An 18,607-nucleotide genomic window follows, 5' to 3' on the forward strand; every position below is an offset into this window, starting at 1 on the left:
TTTATGTGTTACAAAGAAGATTTCAACTCATCAGTGTCTGGCTCCAGAGCCTGTGCTCTTAATCTGTGCATTCCCTGCAAAAGATGCCTATGGGTGGCTGTCATAGTGTCACAAAGCACATTTTTTTCCAGGGAACATGCTCACAATTTGATTCCTCGGAGTTGTCATTAGTGCCCACATGGAATATCTACATTTATTCTTATTCCATGTCCGAGTGCAAAACGCAACAAACCTAATGTGAGCATAGTCAGTCAGACCCACTGAAAAAAAAGGCATATGCATATGTATATTAAAGTACATATGTTGATGATACTTATCATATTTCTGGCTATGATACCTGTTAACAGCCTCATTTGTTCATGTGCAATAAAAATCATACCAGTTAGAGAAAGGGCTCAGATGTGAGTGACTTATATTTCCCCTGGTAATGCCCAGAACTGGGAAAGAAAATTGAGGGGGAAAGCTTTCCTTACTTCACATTCCTCAGAGTTCATTACTGCTATGAAAAAATGAATCGGATTTGAACTGCTCCCAATCTCCATTCTTCTGTTCTCCATCAGAGAGGGCAGCCAAACTGTGACAGGAGCCATTTGGGATGGGGACAGGGTTCTGTGTGGTTTTCTTCTGGGGAAGATCACTCACCAAGGACTGTGGCTGCCAGAAGTGGCCACCCAGGACAGAGACAGCTCATCTTCATTCATCCATTGCCTAGAGGCCATGGCAAGAACGCCATCAGGAGGTGCTAAGAGAGACAAGGATGCCAAGCTAGGCACAGAGAAGCTTCTGGGCTGACCATACATCCACACTGTTGTAGGAAACACATGGCCACCTGTCTCCTTTAGTAGACAAGAGGCTGTCTTTGGCCAAGATTGTCTTAGGTTATCACTGCTGTTTTTGTATCTTGCCAGGGCCCTGACACAGACCAAATGCTCACAGAATGCTTGCTGAAGGCTGGAATCAACAAGTAGGGTCTCAGCCCCAGTGGGTTCTACAGCTTCTTCAGGCTCTTTAAATGTAGTTGGACATATACATGATTTCAAGGACAAAGTTGCTGGCTAGAGGGAATCATATCTATTTTCTTACTTTCACGCTGCTTTCTGTTTCCTTGAGCAAAACTCTAGACTAATTTTAAGCTTCACTTCATTTGAGTAATGGCTGGAAACAAATCAAGACTGTAGATTATTTGTCTTTCTTCCTCTACTTGCCTCTTTCCTCTTTCTTCCCTTTCTCTGGTCACTCTCTCTCTCCATACTCTTCTGTTTCCACCTGTCTTCCTCTCTGGCTTTTTCTTCTTCCTCCCCTATTTTCATTTTTGAAAATAATGTTGAGACTATAACATTTAATATGCAAGAAGCCAAATTTTCCTTATCACTTTGGGAGGTGTTTTTGTTTTACTATGTTCCAAGAGCTAAACTGTATGTAATATGACTTACTTGTATTTTTTTCTTGGTAATTAAAAGGTGTGTGTGTGTGTGCATATGTGTGTATGTTTAAATACATCAGAGAAGTATTTTTGTTGAAGGGGAATAGGTTTAGGTTCCACTTGATAGAAAAAAGTAATCACATTAACCAAAATACTGCAAATGGGCTTAATCGGAACAGACCAATCATTTGCCTACAGATGGTAAAGCATGAAAGAAAATAAAACTTGTCCAAAACCCAATGTTTTTATGAACATACTAAACAATAAATTTTATAAAGTGTGTGCAAGATGACATACAACAGTCAATTGACTTTAAGTAGAAGTATTTTTCTTGTTATCCACTAGAGAAAATAAACAAGAGGACTTTGAACTTTGACTTTTTAAGTTGTGCATAAAAATTCCATTTGCTGTGGAAGTGGGAATTGTAGGTTTGTAGCAGATGAAGAGTCACTCTTATTGTTAGTCACCTCCAGGATTAGAGAATAGAAGCTTAAACTTTTCTGTAGTGTTAAATCAAGGAATTAAATATCCCTTACATTGTCTTTTAAAATAAAAAATTATACCAAGAAAAAGCTATTCTAAGTATGTGAAAAACTAAATTCACTATTCAGCCACACAAAGAGATTGAATGCTATAAAACCAGAACAAACCAAGTTGGAAAATTCATAATTAGAGCTTGTTATTTTAGATATAAGAGTAAGGGGAAATTCATACTTTCAAAAGTGGAAAACAATTGGTCAGGTCAGGTACAAAGAGGGAAGGTCTTCTAGTTTAATATGGAAGGATGTGATATACCTTGACAGGCATCCAAATGCTCATTCATCTTTCACACATTATGAACTATGTAGGTATACTCAAGGTCACAGCATCATAGATGCTAATAACACAGCATAGGTTGTATGGATCTATCTTGATTAGATTTGCAATCCAGGAAAAGTTAAACTTCGATTTCTACAGTAAAATGAATATAGTGACAGTCCTTAATGTAATTGTGAAGATTAAGTTAAAAAGGCTTAAAGCCATGCCCTTAGCAAATCGTGCAACTATCTCCATCACCACCACTAATGACTACCACCAGGGCCATCATCATCATCACCACTATCACCTGCATCTCTACCACAACCATTACCACCACCATCTCCACCACTACTACTCCTATCCTACAACTGCTAACATTACTTGCATTATCACCAACATATTCAAAACAATCACCACTTACCACTATGACCACCACTCCATTCCCTTAACTACCACTAGTACTTCAGTAATGAAAACATATCCCAAATCACCACCACCATCATCACCATTACTACCATCACCTTCACTGCTACCTTTAATATCCACTTACAGGTGAGAAAACACTTGAAGTTGAGAGACGTCTCTAAGCCCATCTTTATCTTCCTGAAGTATAACACTGATAAATGGATGGGTGTAGAATTCAACTGTTAACCTTGGTTTCAGGGTACCCAGAAGCCCAGAGCTCTCATGCTGAAAACCTAACAACAGCAAAAATAAAACCAGAAAATCCTGTCTGGAAAAGATCCCATGCAATTTCATTGATATTTGAATTGCCAGGTACACTCAAATCTCGCCAGTTGCTCTTTTCACATGCTGACTAGCCTGAAAAGACACAGAACCCAAGTTCTGCCGTTGGCTCTTTTTTGCCCCTTCTCTTTATGTCTTCAATGGACACAAAGGAGCACAATGCCACTGCCATATCTGGCCCTCTGGAGACACTGTAAGAAGGAAAGAAAATGTCATCTAGAGCCCTGAGTCCTCAGGAGAAAGGCAGGAAATGAAAAGGCATTGTTTATTTAGCCTGGCTCTATAGTGAGGCAGCTGTATGGGCCTGTGAAAAGAACGGACCCTGGCTGGCAGCCTTTGGCAAATAGACAAGTATTGCGTCGGCAGTGTGTTGAGCCAGGAGAGGAAGCAAAGGAGCTTTCCTATAATTCTGCCCATTATAATGTTGACTGCTTGTTTTCCCAATCCGGTCCTTCTGGATTTCTCCAGTACCAGGGCAAAGGCACTGTGGGAAGACAGCAGATTGAGCCCAGCTACTCAGCCAGCACCTTTCACCAGGACCCCCTCTCTGGTTAACCCAAGTCAATTTATAAAGATTACTTCTCACCTCAACATTCAACTGTCTTCTCATTCTTTCCTGACATCTGACAGTGGGCTACCTCTATTCTATGGTCACAAAGCTTATTAAAATATTCTCTAAGCCCCAATTGCATAGCATTTACTTTGTACTAGGGACTAACCAGCTTTTCCACCTCAAAAGAACGAATCTTCAATGATCAGAGGTCAGTATCCATGGTAGAGCATAATATGGATTTTTAATAGGTATACCTCTGCAGTTCCCATGGTTTTACAATATTTCCTGTAAGTAACTGTGTATACTGCAGCTAAGGAGGACAGAAACAACCACGAATAATCCTAGAGCCTTCAAGACTTCTCCATTTACAAAAAAAAAAAAAAAGGAGTATGGGAAGGGATGGGAAAGGGAAACAACGAGGAGGCAACAATGCTTGATAAGAAATGTACTCGTTATCTTTCCCATGTAATTGTAACTCCTCTGTACGGTATTCTCACAATAAAAAAAAAATTAAGTTCAGTATCTTTAAATCTCCCGTCCTGGACTAATGACATGTTCAGAAAATAAAAGCAAAGGAAAACTCTTCCCAGTTAGGTATAAAAGATGCACATGTGTAAGTTTACAAGATGGTGGCAGGATTCTAGTCGCTCTGAGAAAATTAAGTAAGATCGGATAGCTAATAGGTGAAGGCCTCCTTTAAGTGGCTACTACATTAAAGTGCATCAAAACCATTCCTAAGGTTGGGTGTGGCGACACATCTATAGGTGATACTAGCTACGCAGGAGGTAGAGGTAGGAGGATCATGATCCAAAGCTGGCCTAGGCAAAAGCTCAAGAGTGTGTCTAAAACTAAACTCAAGCAGTTTCAAGTGACAGAACCCTTGCTTAGCAAGCACAAGACCCTGAGTTCAAACCACAAATCAGACTGTTTTACACACATACAAAAAGTGACAACATTTTACTACAAGTCTTTTAAATTTTCTTTAGAAGCAACATGCCAGAGAAGGATACACACACACATAAACTTTTTTTTTTCCAAATACACAAATATGGCAGTCTGGTTACATGGTAACAAGTAACCAGACTTGTTATTTTAGTTGATGCACAACATCAACGTAAGTTCCTGGCAATCCTAAATTACAACTCATAAATATATTTTGGCTCTTACTCTGTATTGTTATTACAAGAGTTATAAATTCAGAAAAGATGCATTTAGCAAAAAAATAATTTAGGTTTGTAGATGATACTACATGTGGTTTGGCTCTAAAAAGGGATAAGTATTCCAGTCTGAAAAGATAATCCACTCAAGCAGAGAGCCGTTGAACCACTCAAAGTATACCATCCAAATTTCCTACATTAGTAAATTACCTAGCAAATTTTTCTGCCCATATAAAATAACATGTTAATAATCTAAATGTAGCAGATAAAAGTAAATCCTGAGGAGACTGACTTTAAGGTATCATGTGCTAAGAAATAGCATTTTACCTAATATTTCTTATAGTGGTTTCCATTATCTATGATTTACAACACACATACAATTGTTCTATTCTGATCACTTCAGGTTTCCCTAAAAATTTTGTTTCACCTTATTTGCTACATGCAGTGGTCTTATTGTAGTACGTATTTCATTTCACTTTTCAACCTGAATCAACAGCTTATTATAGAAAACTATTTCATGGAACTGTTTAGGAAGAGAATGGTACTAGAAATAGCAAAAATCGAAGTAGTTATTTTTCCCTGTGATGAGGATGGTGATAATTTTGTAGAACTTACATAATACTATGTTTACTTCTTTTCTAGTTTTTTGAAAATGTCTATATTACATTCAGCTATACCTGTTCATATGCTTGTATATTATATTTCTTAGAGTTAATGAAGTTACAAACATATCTGAAAATACAATGGTTTCTAAAATTAATACCAGATAGATCCATTGCTTATTATATTAAGGTGTCCCTAGAAATCTCCAATAACTAATATACTAAGCACTGTTATATAATTTTTTCCAACTTACTTTTTTTTCTCAACCTTGCATTTAAGTAAATAATAGCAAATGGTGATAAAAAATTTAAATTACCCTCCAAAACGAAATTATTGCTTCTAACATAGTTATAAGATTATTTCATTGTTGCTTTGTATGTCCCTCCCACACAGTATAACCCTGTTTTCACTGTATTTGATGTTGGTATAATTTATGAAGGGGAAGGGAAAAAAACAAATTGTTTAAATAGGGATACAGGTGGACCCATTGCAACAATGAGATGTACAAGACGTTATGTCAAAAAACTTTGGCAGGGGGTTGGGGGGGGGGGGGGTTGGGAGCAGTGATAGGAAGGGATGGGAAGGGGAAACAACGGAGGAGGCAACAATCCTTGATAAGAAATGTACTCATAACCTTGCTCATGTAATTGTAACCCCTCTGTACGGGATTTTCACAATAAAAAAAATCTTAAAATTAAAAAAAAAACGAAATTATTTTTGACCATAACTAAAGTAATTGTATTTGATTTGCATCTACATTAATTAACTTTAACACTTCCTGGAAGAGTTAAGCTAATAGTAGACAGTAAAAGACTAAATAACTAATAAATATAATCACTGAGCTGGAATCATTAAACAACAGCAGCATTTCAAAATTGTAGATACCTACCAAACCACAAAACAAATTACTGATTTAGTTTTTATTAACATCAGACAGAATTCCCTGATGAAAGTTAAAATTACTTGTCAGAGGTGTACAAGCTCACTAGTTGAACTTATTTTAAAACAGCATGTACTAGCTGTTAATTATGCCTACTTAATGAGTTTTTTTGTGTTGCAATTTTTAAATATTTCCTCAACAATTTATTAGAGAATATAAATACTACTCATCACTTTCTGGTATTTTACTCAAGTGTAATTTTGATCTTGGAAAGGTCAAGCTGAAACAATTCAAATAATCTTTGTAAGAATATAAATGGTTGCAGACATCCTTGTAAGTTTGAATTCTACTACACTTAAACGATTAGGAATTCATAACATTTTTATCTAAATATGAAAACACTGATTCTTTTTCTTCTAAAAGCTACTAAATATTGAGATGACAACATGACCTATGTAGAATAAAATTTAGCTTTACTTTTATCCTACATTTATTATTATTGTCATTATTACTATCTTAAACCTCTAGATTTAAAACTCTCCTCCCTTTCTCAAGACAAATAAAATCGTGTTAGAAAGAAAAAAACAAGACAGATTAGGAAATCTCTATTTTTCTGCAAATCACAGAATGGATGAAGCTATATTTCCTCTTAGTCTCCATCTCCATCTCTGACAAGACGTGAACTTTATTTCAACCACAATTAATGGATCCTTAAATGTGGTAACCTTTAAATCCATGCTTTCTGATTAATCTCTTTATGGCTCTTGGTAAAGAAATAAAAGATTCGGACTTTGTACAGAAAACTAAACAAAAAGAATTTTTCATAGTCTTCAATATGATCAATTGTATCAATAGCCCATATATGTACATATTGTAGGCTTAAAGAAAGTATCTCTCAAGATTAACTATATAACTGAACAAGATAGGAATTCATTCTGAAAGTTAAAATGAGGTTACTCTATATATCCAGCCTCATTGTATGATGACAGATACTCTTCTTTCAAACTGAATGTATATATGGACCTAGCACTGGAGACAACCACCAAATGAAAAAAAGATCCATTAAATATATAAAATAAAAGAGGACAAAGAATAGGAAAAATGATTTCTAAACTGCCAAATAATCAGAACCACTCCATAGACGTGATAACATATTTTTTGGAATATTGTGCTTGAGTCCTTGATGCTTATTTTATAGCTTAATCCCAATCGCATAAAGAAATTTAATCAACAAACCAATGGACCTACTAAATGTCTCCAAAGCTTCTCAACAAAAATAAACAATAACAAACACAAACAAAAATACTTACAAGCTTTAAAAAATTAAATTTCTAGCAAGAAGAAAAATGTAGGAATAGATAAAATTCTTTTTTATCACTTCTAGTATTTCACATTTTATCATAGTGAATAAAATTTTATAGAATTTTATAGAACTAGGAACTGGTGCTTGAACTGAGAAAACTCCAAGGAACATATATACAAAAATGGCCTTGATTCTTGTGAAGTTTTCCTAATTCTACCCTAACACTTTTCAAAGAAATTAAAATTTCTAAAGATAGAGTTTGGCAATATTCCTCACTTAATTGCATAGTGTGAATGTTTGAATTGGAGTCTGGTATAAAATTATGCCATCAAATCATTGTCAATCTTTATTTTTTTAAACTTTCTTCTTCTATATTATGCCACCCATATGGTTTGGTAAAATCTTGGAAATCAAAATAGATAGGGAAAGCTTGACTCATATAAACAAATACGAAGCCATAATTCTTAAGAGAAAGCAAGGCAAAATTTCCATGACAAAAACTAACACCAATGTAATTATGTTAAATATAACTAAAGGGGATACTCTGGTGGATTTCTGTAACTTTTACATTGATTACAAGTGTTATTTATTACTGGTAGACATGAAATTGGAAGAAGTGAAATTATTAGAAGATGTAATGGGAAAAAATCCAAAACAATGGAGTAAAATGTGTGTGTGTGTGTGTGCTCACCTATGCAAGATCATATTCAATGGAAAATCTTTGGAAAAATAACTTTTTACTGAATGGATAGGATATGAATTTATGATTATATCCTATGTAGATATAATGTGTCCCAATAGAACACTTCTTAATAGATGGGCATTAAAAATAGAAAAACTAAAATAATAGGAAATGTACTCATTACCTTGCTCATGTAACTGTAACTCCTCTGTACAGTATTTTTACAATAAAGAATATTTTTAAATACCTATATAAAAATAGGTATTTAAAAAAATAGGTATTAACCAAAATACTATGCTCTTCTACACATCCAAAAAAAGAACAAAAAGACCAGCATCTTATATTAAACTTCTTAGAAATCACTTCTTGCTTAGTTTCATTATGACACTGTTTCAGTAACTGCTTGTCTCTAGCAGCACCAAAGGAACATAAAGACTCTGGAAAGCTCTTCCAGAAGAACCTGCTCCCTCTTGACCATTTCCTCTCCCCATATCTTTGGTACAGTAGGAAAAATTTCATTCTTAGGACAGGTACTTGTTATCTGGTTGTATTCTATACCACTAGAACAAGAGTTAAAACCATTTTTACAGTTAATTATATTTTCTATCTGATCGCTTTATACTCCACTAGCACAAGAGACACCCTTTTTTAGAATTAATTGTATTTAATGTATTTTTCTTTTCTGAAACTCCTAAACTGCAGTGCTTCACCCGACATAGTAATTCACTACAATGTCCTCTGTTGCACTGATTTGATGCTACAACTTTCCCCTTTCCCTCCCTCTCTCTTTCCCTTCCTCTCTCCCTTCCTGCTTCCTCCTGTCCTTCTCTCATATTTAGACCCAGTCCAATTTCTCAGTCTGCTCAGATGAGTTGAGCACAGGGAACTCTGCTAGGCAAGGAAAGAAAACAAGTCTTTCCAATAATAGCCCTTGGAAAATCATACCACAACTGGTCATTTTGTATTAAAATACTGACCCAGTGCCACTGTAAAGTCCCAGTAAGAAGGAGTAAATTGGTCCCACTTCTTTTTCTCTGCTCTCTCCCTATTAATATTTGGACAGAATCGTATTTCTTTCCCCATGACTATATTAGTAGGGTAAAAGGGTTTGTAGTTATGTAAAGCCAGATGAGAAATAAAAAAGAGCTATATGGGTCTTCCTGTAATGGTATCCAACTGAAGAAGCAGGATTGTTCAGTAAGTCAGTATTAAACATTAGCATATGATAAATGATCATGAGTTGACACAAATATATAATGTCAAATAAAAGCCATAAACATATGCTCAGTAAGTCCTGGTAAGCCAGAAACTCTTTTTAGTTCTGTTTCCTTTTGGGGCTTTCTCAATTTGTACTCAACAACGAATTTAGGGGTCTTTGGGGATGTGTTTAATATTCCTCTTCTCTGTGTGTGTATATGTGTGTGTGTGTTTGATATGTAAAGGATACGTGAATCATATCCATACACATAGTGTATGATTCAAAATAATACAAAATCTTCTATACCCTTTAAGTGATCTGCTAAATTATGTCACAATATTAATTTTATCATAGTCTACATTGTATTGAGGATATGTAAAAGGAGGCAGGCAAAACTAAAAATAGTAATGTCAACTGAAGGTATCAGTGTATAGTGAGGACTGATATTTTTAAAGTGTTCTTCTCATAATACCTGGTCTGTTTTTTGCATGCCATTCAACTTGAAAGATGCACAAGTACACCTTCATAAACCCACAGAGACACAGATATACATGCATGCACACAGAGAACTTACATAATTTCATCGTTCTGGAATTCGAGCTGTCCACAAGTGTCTTCAAAGTCTTCTCCTCCACCTTTGGCAGTCCCTTCGATGGTTTTATAGGGCACAATAACATTTCCTCGGGCTCCAGATGTTCTCAGCACCTTCACCTCCATGGTGCCAATGCTCTCGCTCACGTGGAGCACAGGTTCCTCAAATGTAAAGATGCCTGCATGGTCATCATCAAAAATGGTTATGGTAGCCGTGGAGGGTGAACCGATGCAAGCCAGTGTGGCCACATGGTTGGCTTCCAGAATGGTATCTTCTTGAGTGTCAGTAAATACTTTGATGTTGCTGAGATGCACAAGAAAATTTTCATCCTCCTCAAAGATATCATCATCGATGATGCCAACTCTGATTTCCTTCTGGGTCTCCCCAGGCTTAAAGACCACAGTCCCTTCGGTGTATTCATAATCAGAGCCAGCATTGGCTGTGCCATCTTCTGTTCTGAAGTCAACATGTACCGTGTTGGATAAGTTGCCACCTTGGCGGACAATGGTCAGGGACACTGTACCACAGTTCTCCAAGCACTGATATGACCCTTGCTCAAAACAGACCTTAGTAACAGGGTCATTTCCTGCCACTTCGTTGTTGACTTCCTGTGTGCTAACTGCCTTCCTTGCTTGGTCAGCTGCATGTCTCTTCAAAATGTTGCCAGCTCCAGTCATTAGGCGAGTAGCTTGAATACGGTAAAATGCTCGACTCTTTTGCTGCTGACTTAGGACTTGATAGTTGGCTAATTCGATTAACTGTTCTATTTCTTTCTCCGGATGCTTCTGCTTAAGCTCCTTGAGAATCCTAGCCATTTCTCGCCTAGCTTCCTCATCATCTTGGTCCTTCTCATCAACTTCAAGAACTAGAGCTCCATCTAAGAAACTATCAACATGAGAGTTGACCACTTTTCCATCCATTTCAATCTCAGTTTTGGAAGATGGCCCCTCTCCTTCATGTTCGATGATCATTCCCCTCTGCTTGCCAGCACGATACCGCTTGTAGACATACTTGTAAAACAGAAGCCTCCTATCTGCGATCCAAGCAAACACCACACAGATGGGAAAGAAGAAGAAAGTAAGCAAACCTTCCCAGACCTCCACAACTCCAGGAGAGCTGACAGACAAAATGATGTACAGCCAGGTATAGGCAAAGATGCTCCAGGCCGCTGTCACAAAGAACACTCGCAAATGCTTGATCTTCCTGTTCTCGCCATCAGGGACCACATAAACACAGATTGCAATGATGATAAACATGTTGAAGGCAGCGCTTCCCACGATGGTGCTCGGGCCGAGGTCTCCGGCATTGAAGTTATGGCCACACACTTCAATGACTGAAAGCAGAATCTCAGGAGCAGAAGATCCCAGGGCCATCAGGGTCAGGTTTGACACAGTCTCATTCCAGATCCTCACAGTCGTCTTGCTGGTCTCTCCATTGGGTTTCTTTATGGTTATTTCTTTCTCTTGAGATGTGATGACTTCTATCGAAGACATGAACCGATCAGCAATGATAGAGACACCGAGGAACATGTAGACCATTGCCACAAAATACACAGTGGCTCTAGCAATTTTGTCTCCAAAAGAAGGTTCTTGGGGTTCCCAAATGGGCAAAATCACCCCTTTCTTACATTCATATGAGCCACCACATCCACCAGTTTCATTTTTTCCTCCTTCCTCTTCTGTCTCAGCAGTTACAAAGTCCACATGGTAAAATAAGAGAGCTAGCAGAGCTAACAGATGAAATCCCATTGAAAACATGGGTGAGAGACTTAAACGCAGCATGGTGTACAAGGAGACTTCCAACTGTTCCAACCTACTGGTAAAAATAAAATGAGGGGAGTGGGTAAAAGAATAAATCACATCATTAGGGCCAAATCTACTGGATGACTAATTACTTATTTGTATTATTTTAGCAAAAATTTGTGTATGTTTGACTATCCTCTGGTGAATCATTATTCTGAGAACACATCAGTGATTAAGCAATCTTTCGTAGAATTTATAGTTTGATCTCCCTGTTGGAGAACTTTAAAAAATATATTGAGAGTCTTATTCACTCAGTATGACATAACAATTGACTCCTTGGAAATGAAAAAATTCAATTATAATCTGTCCTTATGGACCACATATTTATGCATACTGATAGCCAAAAGGCAAAGCAAAACACTTTTCAAGCATTAAATAACTTTTAAATCTATGGATAATACATTTTCTTCAAGAAATTATTTCATTGACAAAATCACTTTTATTAATATTCATGTCTTGAAACTCAGATTCTGAAATACATTGTCAATACAAAACATGGTAACTATTTTAAACTTTGGAGTATACTGTATATAATTTCATGAAATTATGACCTACTTCTCCAAACTTATATTGAAATAAGAGAAATCTTCAGGTCTTCCTGCAATCAAAGTTTAAAGGCCATTAATTCTTGAGAGGGGGGAAAAATTCTAATACAGATCAGTATTTTCAGACAGTTAAGTACAATTTTTCCCATTTTGTTTTGTTTGAATGACTGATTTTTGTGCCTGCACTAGAGCTTACCTTGTTCTTTCTCACTTGGCTTCTTTTGCTCAAAGCTAGAGCTCTACCATTTGAGTAACATCTCTACTTCCAGCTTCTTGCTAATTAATTAGACACAAGAGTCTCACTGATTTTTTTTTGGCCTGGGTCTAGCTTCCAACCTTGATCCTCAGATCTTAGCCTCCTGACTAGCCATGATTACAGGCATGAGGCACTAGTATACCTGTCCTCGGTTCATGTTTTCAAAGCATGTTTTGATTTTCGAAAAGTACCTTTGCTCCTAATTTTCAGCAAACCTAAGTTTCTTGATATAGTCACAGCTAAGTATATGTTCTTCAAGTATAGTTCATCACATGTATATACTCATCTGACTTTGCAATCTTGCAGACGGCGACAGATCCAAGACCCTGACTGCAACAGGAACAGGAGATAACCTGGCCTGGGCCTGGCAGGCTATGGAATTAGGTGTATAATATTCCTTCCTGGTGTCAGTTTCTCATTCTCCATGGGCATTCCAAAACATATACTGGTTCTTAAGTGGGCTCAAGTGACTAAAAATAGAGGTGTGTCGATTCCATGTAAATTAGCTAATTTACTAACAACAGCTAATGTCACTAACAACAGTGACCACAAACCATACATGTGATGAAAAACTATAGACAACTATATATATATTTGGCAACAGAGTCACTGAGCAGTACAAAGAATGGTAAGAAGCAAAATCATGGAGTAAGCCACCCACACAGTCCCCTACCAGCTCATATAAAGCTCAGCTCAGACTTTACATATCATCTCTGCCCCTAGGGGCCTGCATAGAGTTAAGAGTGGTAGAGGAGGGTGTTTTCATCTAGAAGACCTCAAAAAGGTGTGACATCCATAAAGCAAAGGATAGGAAAAGGATCCTGAGTCAGAACAGACTTCAAGCTGGCTAAGCGCTAACTCACCTTTTCCTATATTCTATGGCCTATGCTTTCTGTCCATGGCTTATATAGAAACCTGTACCAGGGCCCAGGAGAATCTTTGTGCCTGGTACATCTCAGTAGAACTTCAACTGTCTAACATTTTTATTTAGGCCACAACAAATGGGAAACAGGTTTTTTTCTGCATTTCTTCCATACTAAAGAAGCCCTTTATAGAGTGTTGGCACAGTCAGTGTCCAATCTAAGTAAAAAAAGGCTGACACGTAGAAGAAACCTATTTCTAAGGTATACAATTTCCTGGTCAGTATGCTTATTTGGTTCTATCATCACAGGATTTGGCAGGGTGGTGTGGGATTTGTTTAAAACAAGATGACATTTGACCAGCCTGCAGGAAGAATGTTACATGTGGTTCCAACACCCTTATATCGCTACATAAATATGAATGGGTGCTTAATGAGAACTTTAGAATGACCTGATCTCTACTTTTCCTGAGACTTCATAAGTGGGCTAAACAAAGTTGCTTGTCTTCACTGGGCTTATAGTCTAATAGGGAGGGGAAAATAAACAAAGTCAAAGGTCAGCTAGTACAATGTACTATAGTTTGGGTGTGACATAATCTAAGAACAGGAGTTGTGTGTGTCCATGTGGAACATGTGGTTTTTATCTTGGTTGGATAAGGTAGGCCTCTCTGGCAAGGTAACATTGTCCTAAAGAAAGTGAGCAATGAAGCCTATGGCTATCTGCACCATGACAATCCCAGCCAAGTACAATGGCCCCAATGAATATCAGTGCTTGGCACAGTCCAGTACCACAGAGAAACCAGTGGGGCAAGAAGGCAATTCAGGAACAGGTAGGCCTTAAGAACTAGGGGTACAGTGACAATGGTCAATGGTTCATGAGTGGAATTAGAACCTTGGGCTTTGATGGGGTGGAAGATAGGATATCTGATTCTCTTTTAGAAGGCATTTCACTTGGTTCTGTGGAGAACAGATAAATTACAAGGCACAAGAAGACCAGTTCTTGTTTACCATAATATGTTCAGCTTTATAAGTCAATTCAATATCTGGAATTTAGTTAAAATTAAATGGCAGACAGCTAACGTTAAAAAATGACAAGACACTTCTGGGATGATTCTTTTGCTAGATTTACAACTTAAAATGTTTGGGAACCTATAAGAATTAGAAAGATAAAATATTCATAATTAACATACTGAACAGACAGTAAACACTGAAGAAAGATTCAAATCTGTGTCAGTCTCCAAGACTGATACAATTAACCACTCCAAGTCACTGTCAATCATCATTCCATTTTTTTTTAAATTTCAGCCAAAATATACTTTTAAAGAGCAGATCCTGATACTCTCATTCCTCTTCAGCCTATTAATTGTCTACTGCTTATTGCCCTGCAGTCAAAATCCAAACCCCTCAATAGTTGGTTCAAGGCCTTTTTATGATCTGACCTCTGAACGCCAGAGTACAGAATTTGTTCCATGTCCTTAATAAGACAGTGCTTTCTTATTTTCAGGACTTTGCAGATTGTGTCTACTGTGCCCCAAACCACTTCTTGCTCTTTTCTGCTTAAAATCAAGATTTGAAAAAGCACTTACAACTCATAATCCATTTCCTAAGAGACTAATACTCGCTTCTCTTTTAAATACTATTGTAGATACTGTATAAATACTTTAGATATATCAATTATATCTAATATTTATAATAAACAGCATTTCTGTGTTATACAAGTCCTGGTGGTGCTATGTACATCATAGTCCTTGCAAACAGCACCCCCTAGAGTTGTACACTCCACAGTACCCCCACCAAAACTATATATAATAGGTACTACTAGCCTATTAAAAGAAGAATAGGGGTTTAGATAGGTTAACTCTATTTAATATAGTAAGCTTTATAATGATCCAAACTCTGTCTCAAAGACGGATAGAATTAGTGGCTCAATTATGCTGTCTCTCATTGTGTAAGAAGTAATCTTTGACAAACATTGGACATGATCTTGAAGTATCTCACTGGAAAGGCTCTTGGCTTCCATGTGGGGTTAGGAGGCACTAGGTAACAACAACCTTATGTAAGGTTTCTAACAGCCTGACTCTTATCTTATGGATTAAAGAGACTCAAACAAACCAGCATCAATTACTATGATGTAGTACAAGGGTTAGCATGTTCCTAGAGACAGACTCTCTGGCTTTTAGCAATCTCCTGGCAACCTCTTCCTACATGGACTGTCAGGGAAATCTCTCAGGTCAACCCTGCTTCATCCCTGCTTTAGACCACATCTCACCATATATTCTTAGGCAAAAGTTTACTAGAGTTAAAAAGGTAGATGAACCATTTTTTTTTAAAAAAAAATCATTTTCAGTCTCAGAGGAAAAGGGAAGTCCTTAAGAAATTCACAATTATATTCAAAAAGCGACAGCATCTTAATTTGTGAAATCTGTAGACACAAAGCACTGATGTAATTTATTGGCAATGAAGCAACTGGAAAGAACTCTTTGGACTTAAGTTGCTTTCTTTATTAAATTAATACAAAATCCAAATGCTTGTGAGGATGTGGGTAGATGTTATCTAACTTTAAGTTCCTTTGTCTGCTTTTTTCAGAGTTTTTCCTTCCAGTGAGAGAAAGGCTCAAATCAGTTCTACTTTATCTTCTCTATCTGCTCCTCAAAGATATTTTCCTAGGAAAATGAATCAGGAAGAAAGGAACAAAGGCACCTGACTTTCCTTTATACTGTCTTGCTGTAGTGAATGCTGAAACAAGTGTAGACTGACTTTTATGGTGGATTCAAAGCAAGTCATGTCTATGGACAGGGACCACCTAGAAATATCCATGACATCATCCAAATGCACCTTCAGCAAGAATGAAGAACACCTGAATTATCTTCTACTCATTATTTGTTTTAAAACAAAACAAACAACTGCATCACTTACAAATTACCACCTGAGGGAGGAGTTGGGGAGGTGGGGAGGGAAGAGATGGTAGGGGAAAAACAAAGGAGGAGGTAACAATGCTGGATAGGAAATGTACCCATTACCTTACTCATGTAACTGTAACCCCTCTGTACACTACTTTTACAATAAAAAGTATTAAAAGAAACAAATTACCACCTGAATGATACTAACAAAAGATGGTTTCTCAGCTACTAGTAACCTAGTCACCCGTGCTGAAGTACAGGTCACAGCAAGCCAGAACATTATCAAGTTGTAGTACAGGAGGTACAGCCTCCACAGCAAAGAGGCCTGAAGCCTAAGGAGAGTGTAGACTGCCTTATTTTCTGTTGGACGATGTATCCCATTTCATAACTGTCATGGAGTATCTGACTCAGAAAAGGAGAACATACTGGCATTCCATAGCCCAGGTATTTGACAGCCTGATTATTACCTCCTGTTTACTGGAACTTGGGATTATTCTGAGGAATTCCTTGACTCCCCTTGATAGGACCTGGAATTCCCTTCTATGTTATTCTTCCTGACTAAAGGTGTCAAAGTTGAGCAACTAATCTATTTCTAAGGCAATACTAACACAAGTATAAATCTTTATCCACACATGAGGCTCGCACTTCCAAATGCTTCTCAACAAAGAGAGGATGTCAGAACATGAAGGTCTTTGTCACTCCATCATCCTCTCTAGGTGTAAGTTACCGTTTCTGGCTATCAGCCTGTGCTCAGAGGTCGGGAGGAAACTTGGTTTCCACAGTGACTCTCTTAACGTTTTCCAAATAGAGATTTTTCTTCTCTGTTATTTGATATCTTGGGACAGCTAGTTTGTGACACACTGGGAAAGAAATGGCTTTCTGTCTTAAACTCTTCTGCTTAAATTTATAAAACTAGAATCAGGATCTCATCCCTTGTTGAACGCTGGTAGTTCATGCCTGTAATCTTAGCTATTCAGGGGGCTGAGATTTGGGGATCCTGGTTCGAAGCCAGCCCAGGCAGAAATATCTGTGAGACTCTCTCTATAGTCACAAAAATAAAAAGCCAGGGCTGGGCACCAGTGTCTCACGCCTGTAATCCTAGCTACTCAGAAGGCTGAGATCTGAGGATCATGGTTCAAAGCTAGCTTGGGCAAGAAAGTCCGCGAGACTCTTATCCAATAAGTCACGAGAAAACTGGAAGTGGCACTGTAGCTCAGTGGTGGAGCACTAGCCATGAACTGAAGAGCTGAGGGACAGCACCCAAGTCCAGAGTTCAAATCCCACAATTGATAATAAATAAATAAATAAACAAACAAACAAACAAATAAATAAATAAATAAAAGCCAAAAGTGGAGCTGTGACTCAAGTGGTAGAGTGCTAGCCTTGAGCTGAAGAGCTGAGGGACAGCGCCCAAGCCCAGAGTTCAAGCCCCATGACTGACAAAAAAAAAAAAAATCTTCCTAGATTGTAATGCTCAGTACAGTGACTTTTTCATTGACATATTCCCAGTTCCTAGAAGAGATCTTGGGGCACAGAAGATAAGCAGCATGTATTTATTGTGTGAATAAAATAACTGCCATGTGCTCATTTACCAAATCTCTGATGCTGACCCAGAATCTGGGAATTGGTCCCTGTCGTTGCCTTTAAAAATACTGTCTGTATAAAATGAATGTGTCCTAAAATGAGCAGAGGGTATCTGGTGGAAAAACCAGTATCAGGTTTAGCCAATGGAGAGACTAAGTGCAATTCCGGCTCATGTAGTCTGGAAAAATTGATGTCCAGCATAAAGAGGAGACCTGGGACTGAGATCTCATCCCTAGCACCTGGTTATGGGTCTTATTACACCAGCCCTGGGTTATTGATTGCTTCTGCCCTGTTGAGCCTGCATAGCCTAATTCTATAGACTTCTTCAAGGAAGCATAGCTACCTCACCTTTCATTAAAACTAAATGATATCAAAACATCAACCCAAAATGACCTGCATCACAGAAGCCCTGTAAAAGGAGAACACCATGAGTTTAAATATGAATACATTAGTTCTGCCTGCTCACATGGAAATGTGAGTGGAAGGATCAAGTCTAGAGAAGAAGAAAAACTTTCCAATAGAAAATAAGTAAAGAAGAATTCAGAGGAAAGACCTTCTTCTAACCTTGGGCTCCATGTGGAGTGAGCAAGAATTGTACGGCATTTTCATTACACCAGGGTCCCACACACAGCAGAGATGGAAAGGCCCACTTGGGCACTGATGAAATAAGGAACTGAGGTCACCCCCAGAACATGTGCTATGCCCCAGGTGCTTTGAGAGTTGTT

The 18,607-nt window shown here is 37.7% G+C and overlaps 1 protein-coding gene across 17 annotated transcripts in view; it reads right to left on the reverse strand.

Annotated features, from left to right (window-relative positions):
- Positions 1 to 18,607, reverse strand: part of Slc8a1 (solute carrier family 8 member A1) — a 359,713-nt gene that overhangs the window by 263,326 nt on the left and 77,780 nt on the right. For 14 of the 17 annotated variants that reach the window (XM_070025458.1, XM_070025453.1, XM_070025455.1 and 11 more), the window contains exon 2: positions 9,919 to 11,751. In XM_070025458.1, the coding sequence (XP_069881559.1) occupies positions 9,919 to 11,717 (1,799 nt within the window). In that variant the 5' untranslated portion in view covers positions 11,718 to 11,751. The remainder of the gene's footprint in view (positions 1 to 9,918; positions 11,752 to 18,607) is intronic. The other 3 variants (XM_070025449.1, XM_070025450.1, XM_070025451.1) reach the window with 1 other exon arrangement.

This window comes from Dipodomys merriami, unplaced genomic scaffold, assembly GCF_024711535.1.
Source record: "Dipodomys merriami isolate MVZ:Mamm:240054 unplaced genomic scaffold, mDipMer1.0.p SCAF_17, whole genome shotgun sequence".
In the NCBI taxonomy this organism is placed as follows: Eukaryota; Metazoa; Chordata; class Mammalia; order Rodentia; family Heteromyidae; genus Dipodomys; species Dipodomys merriami.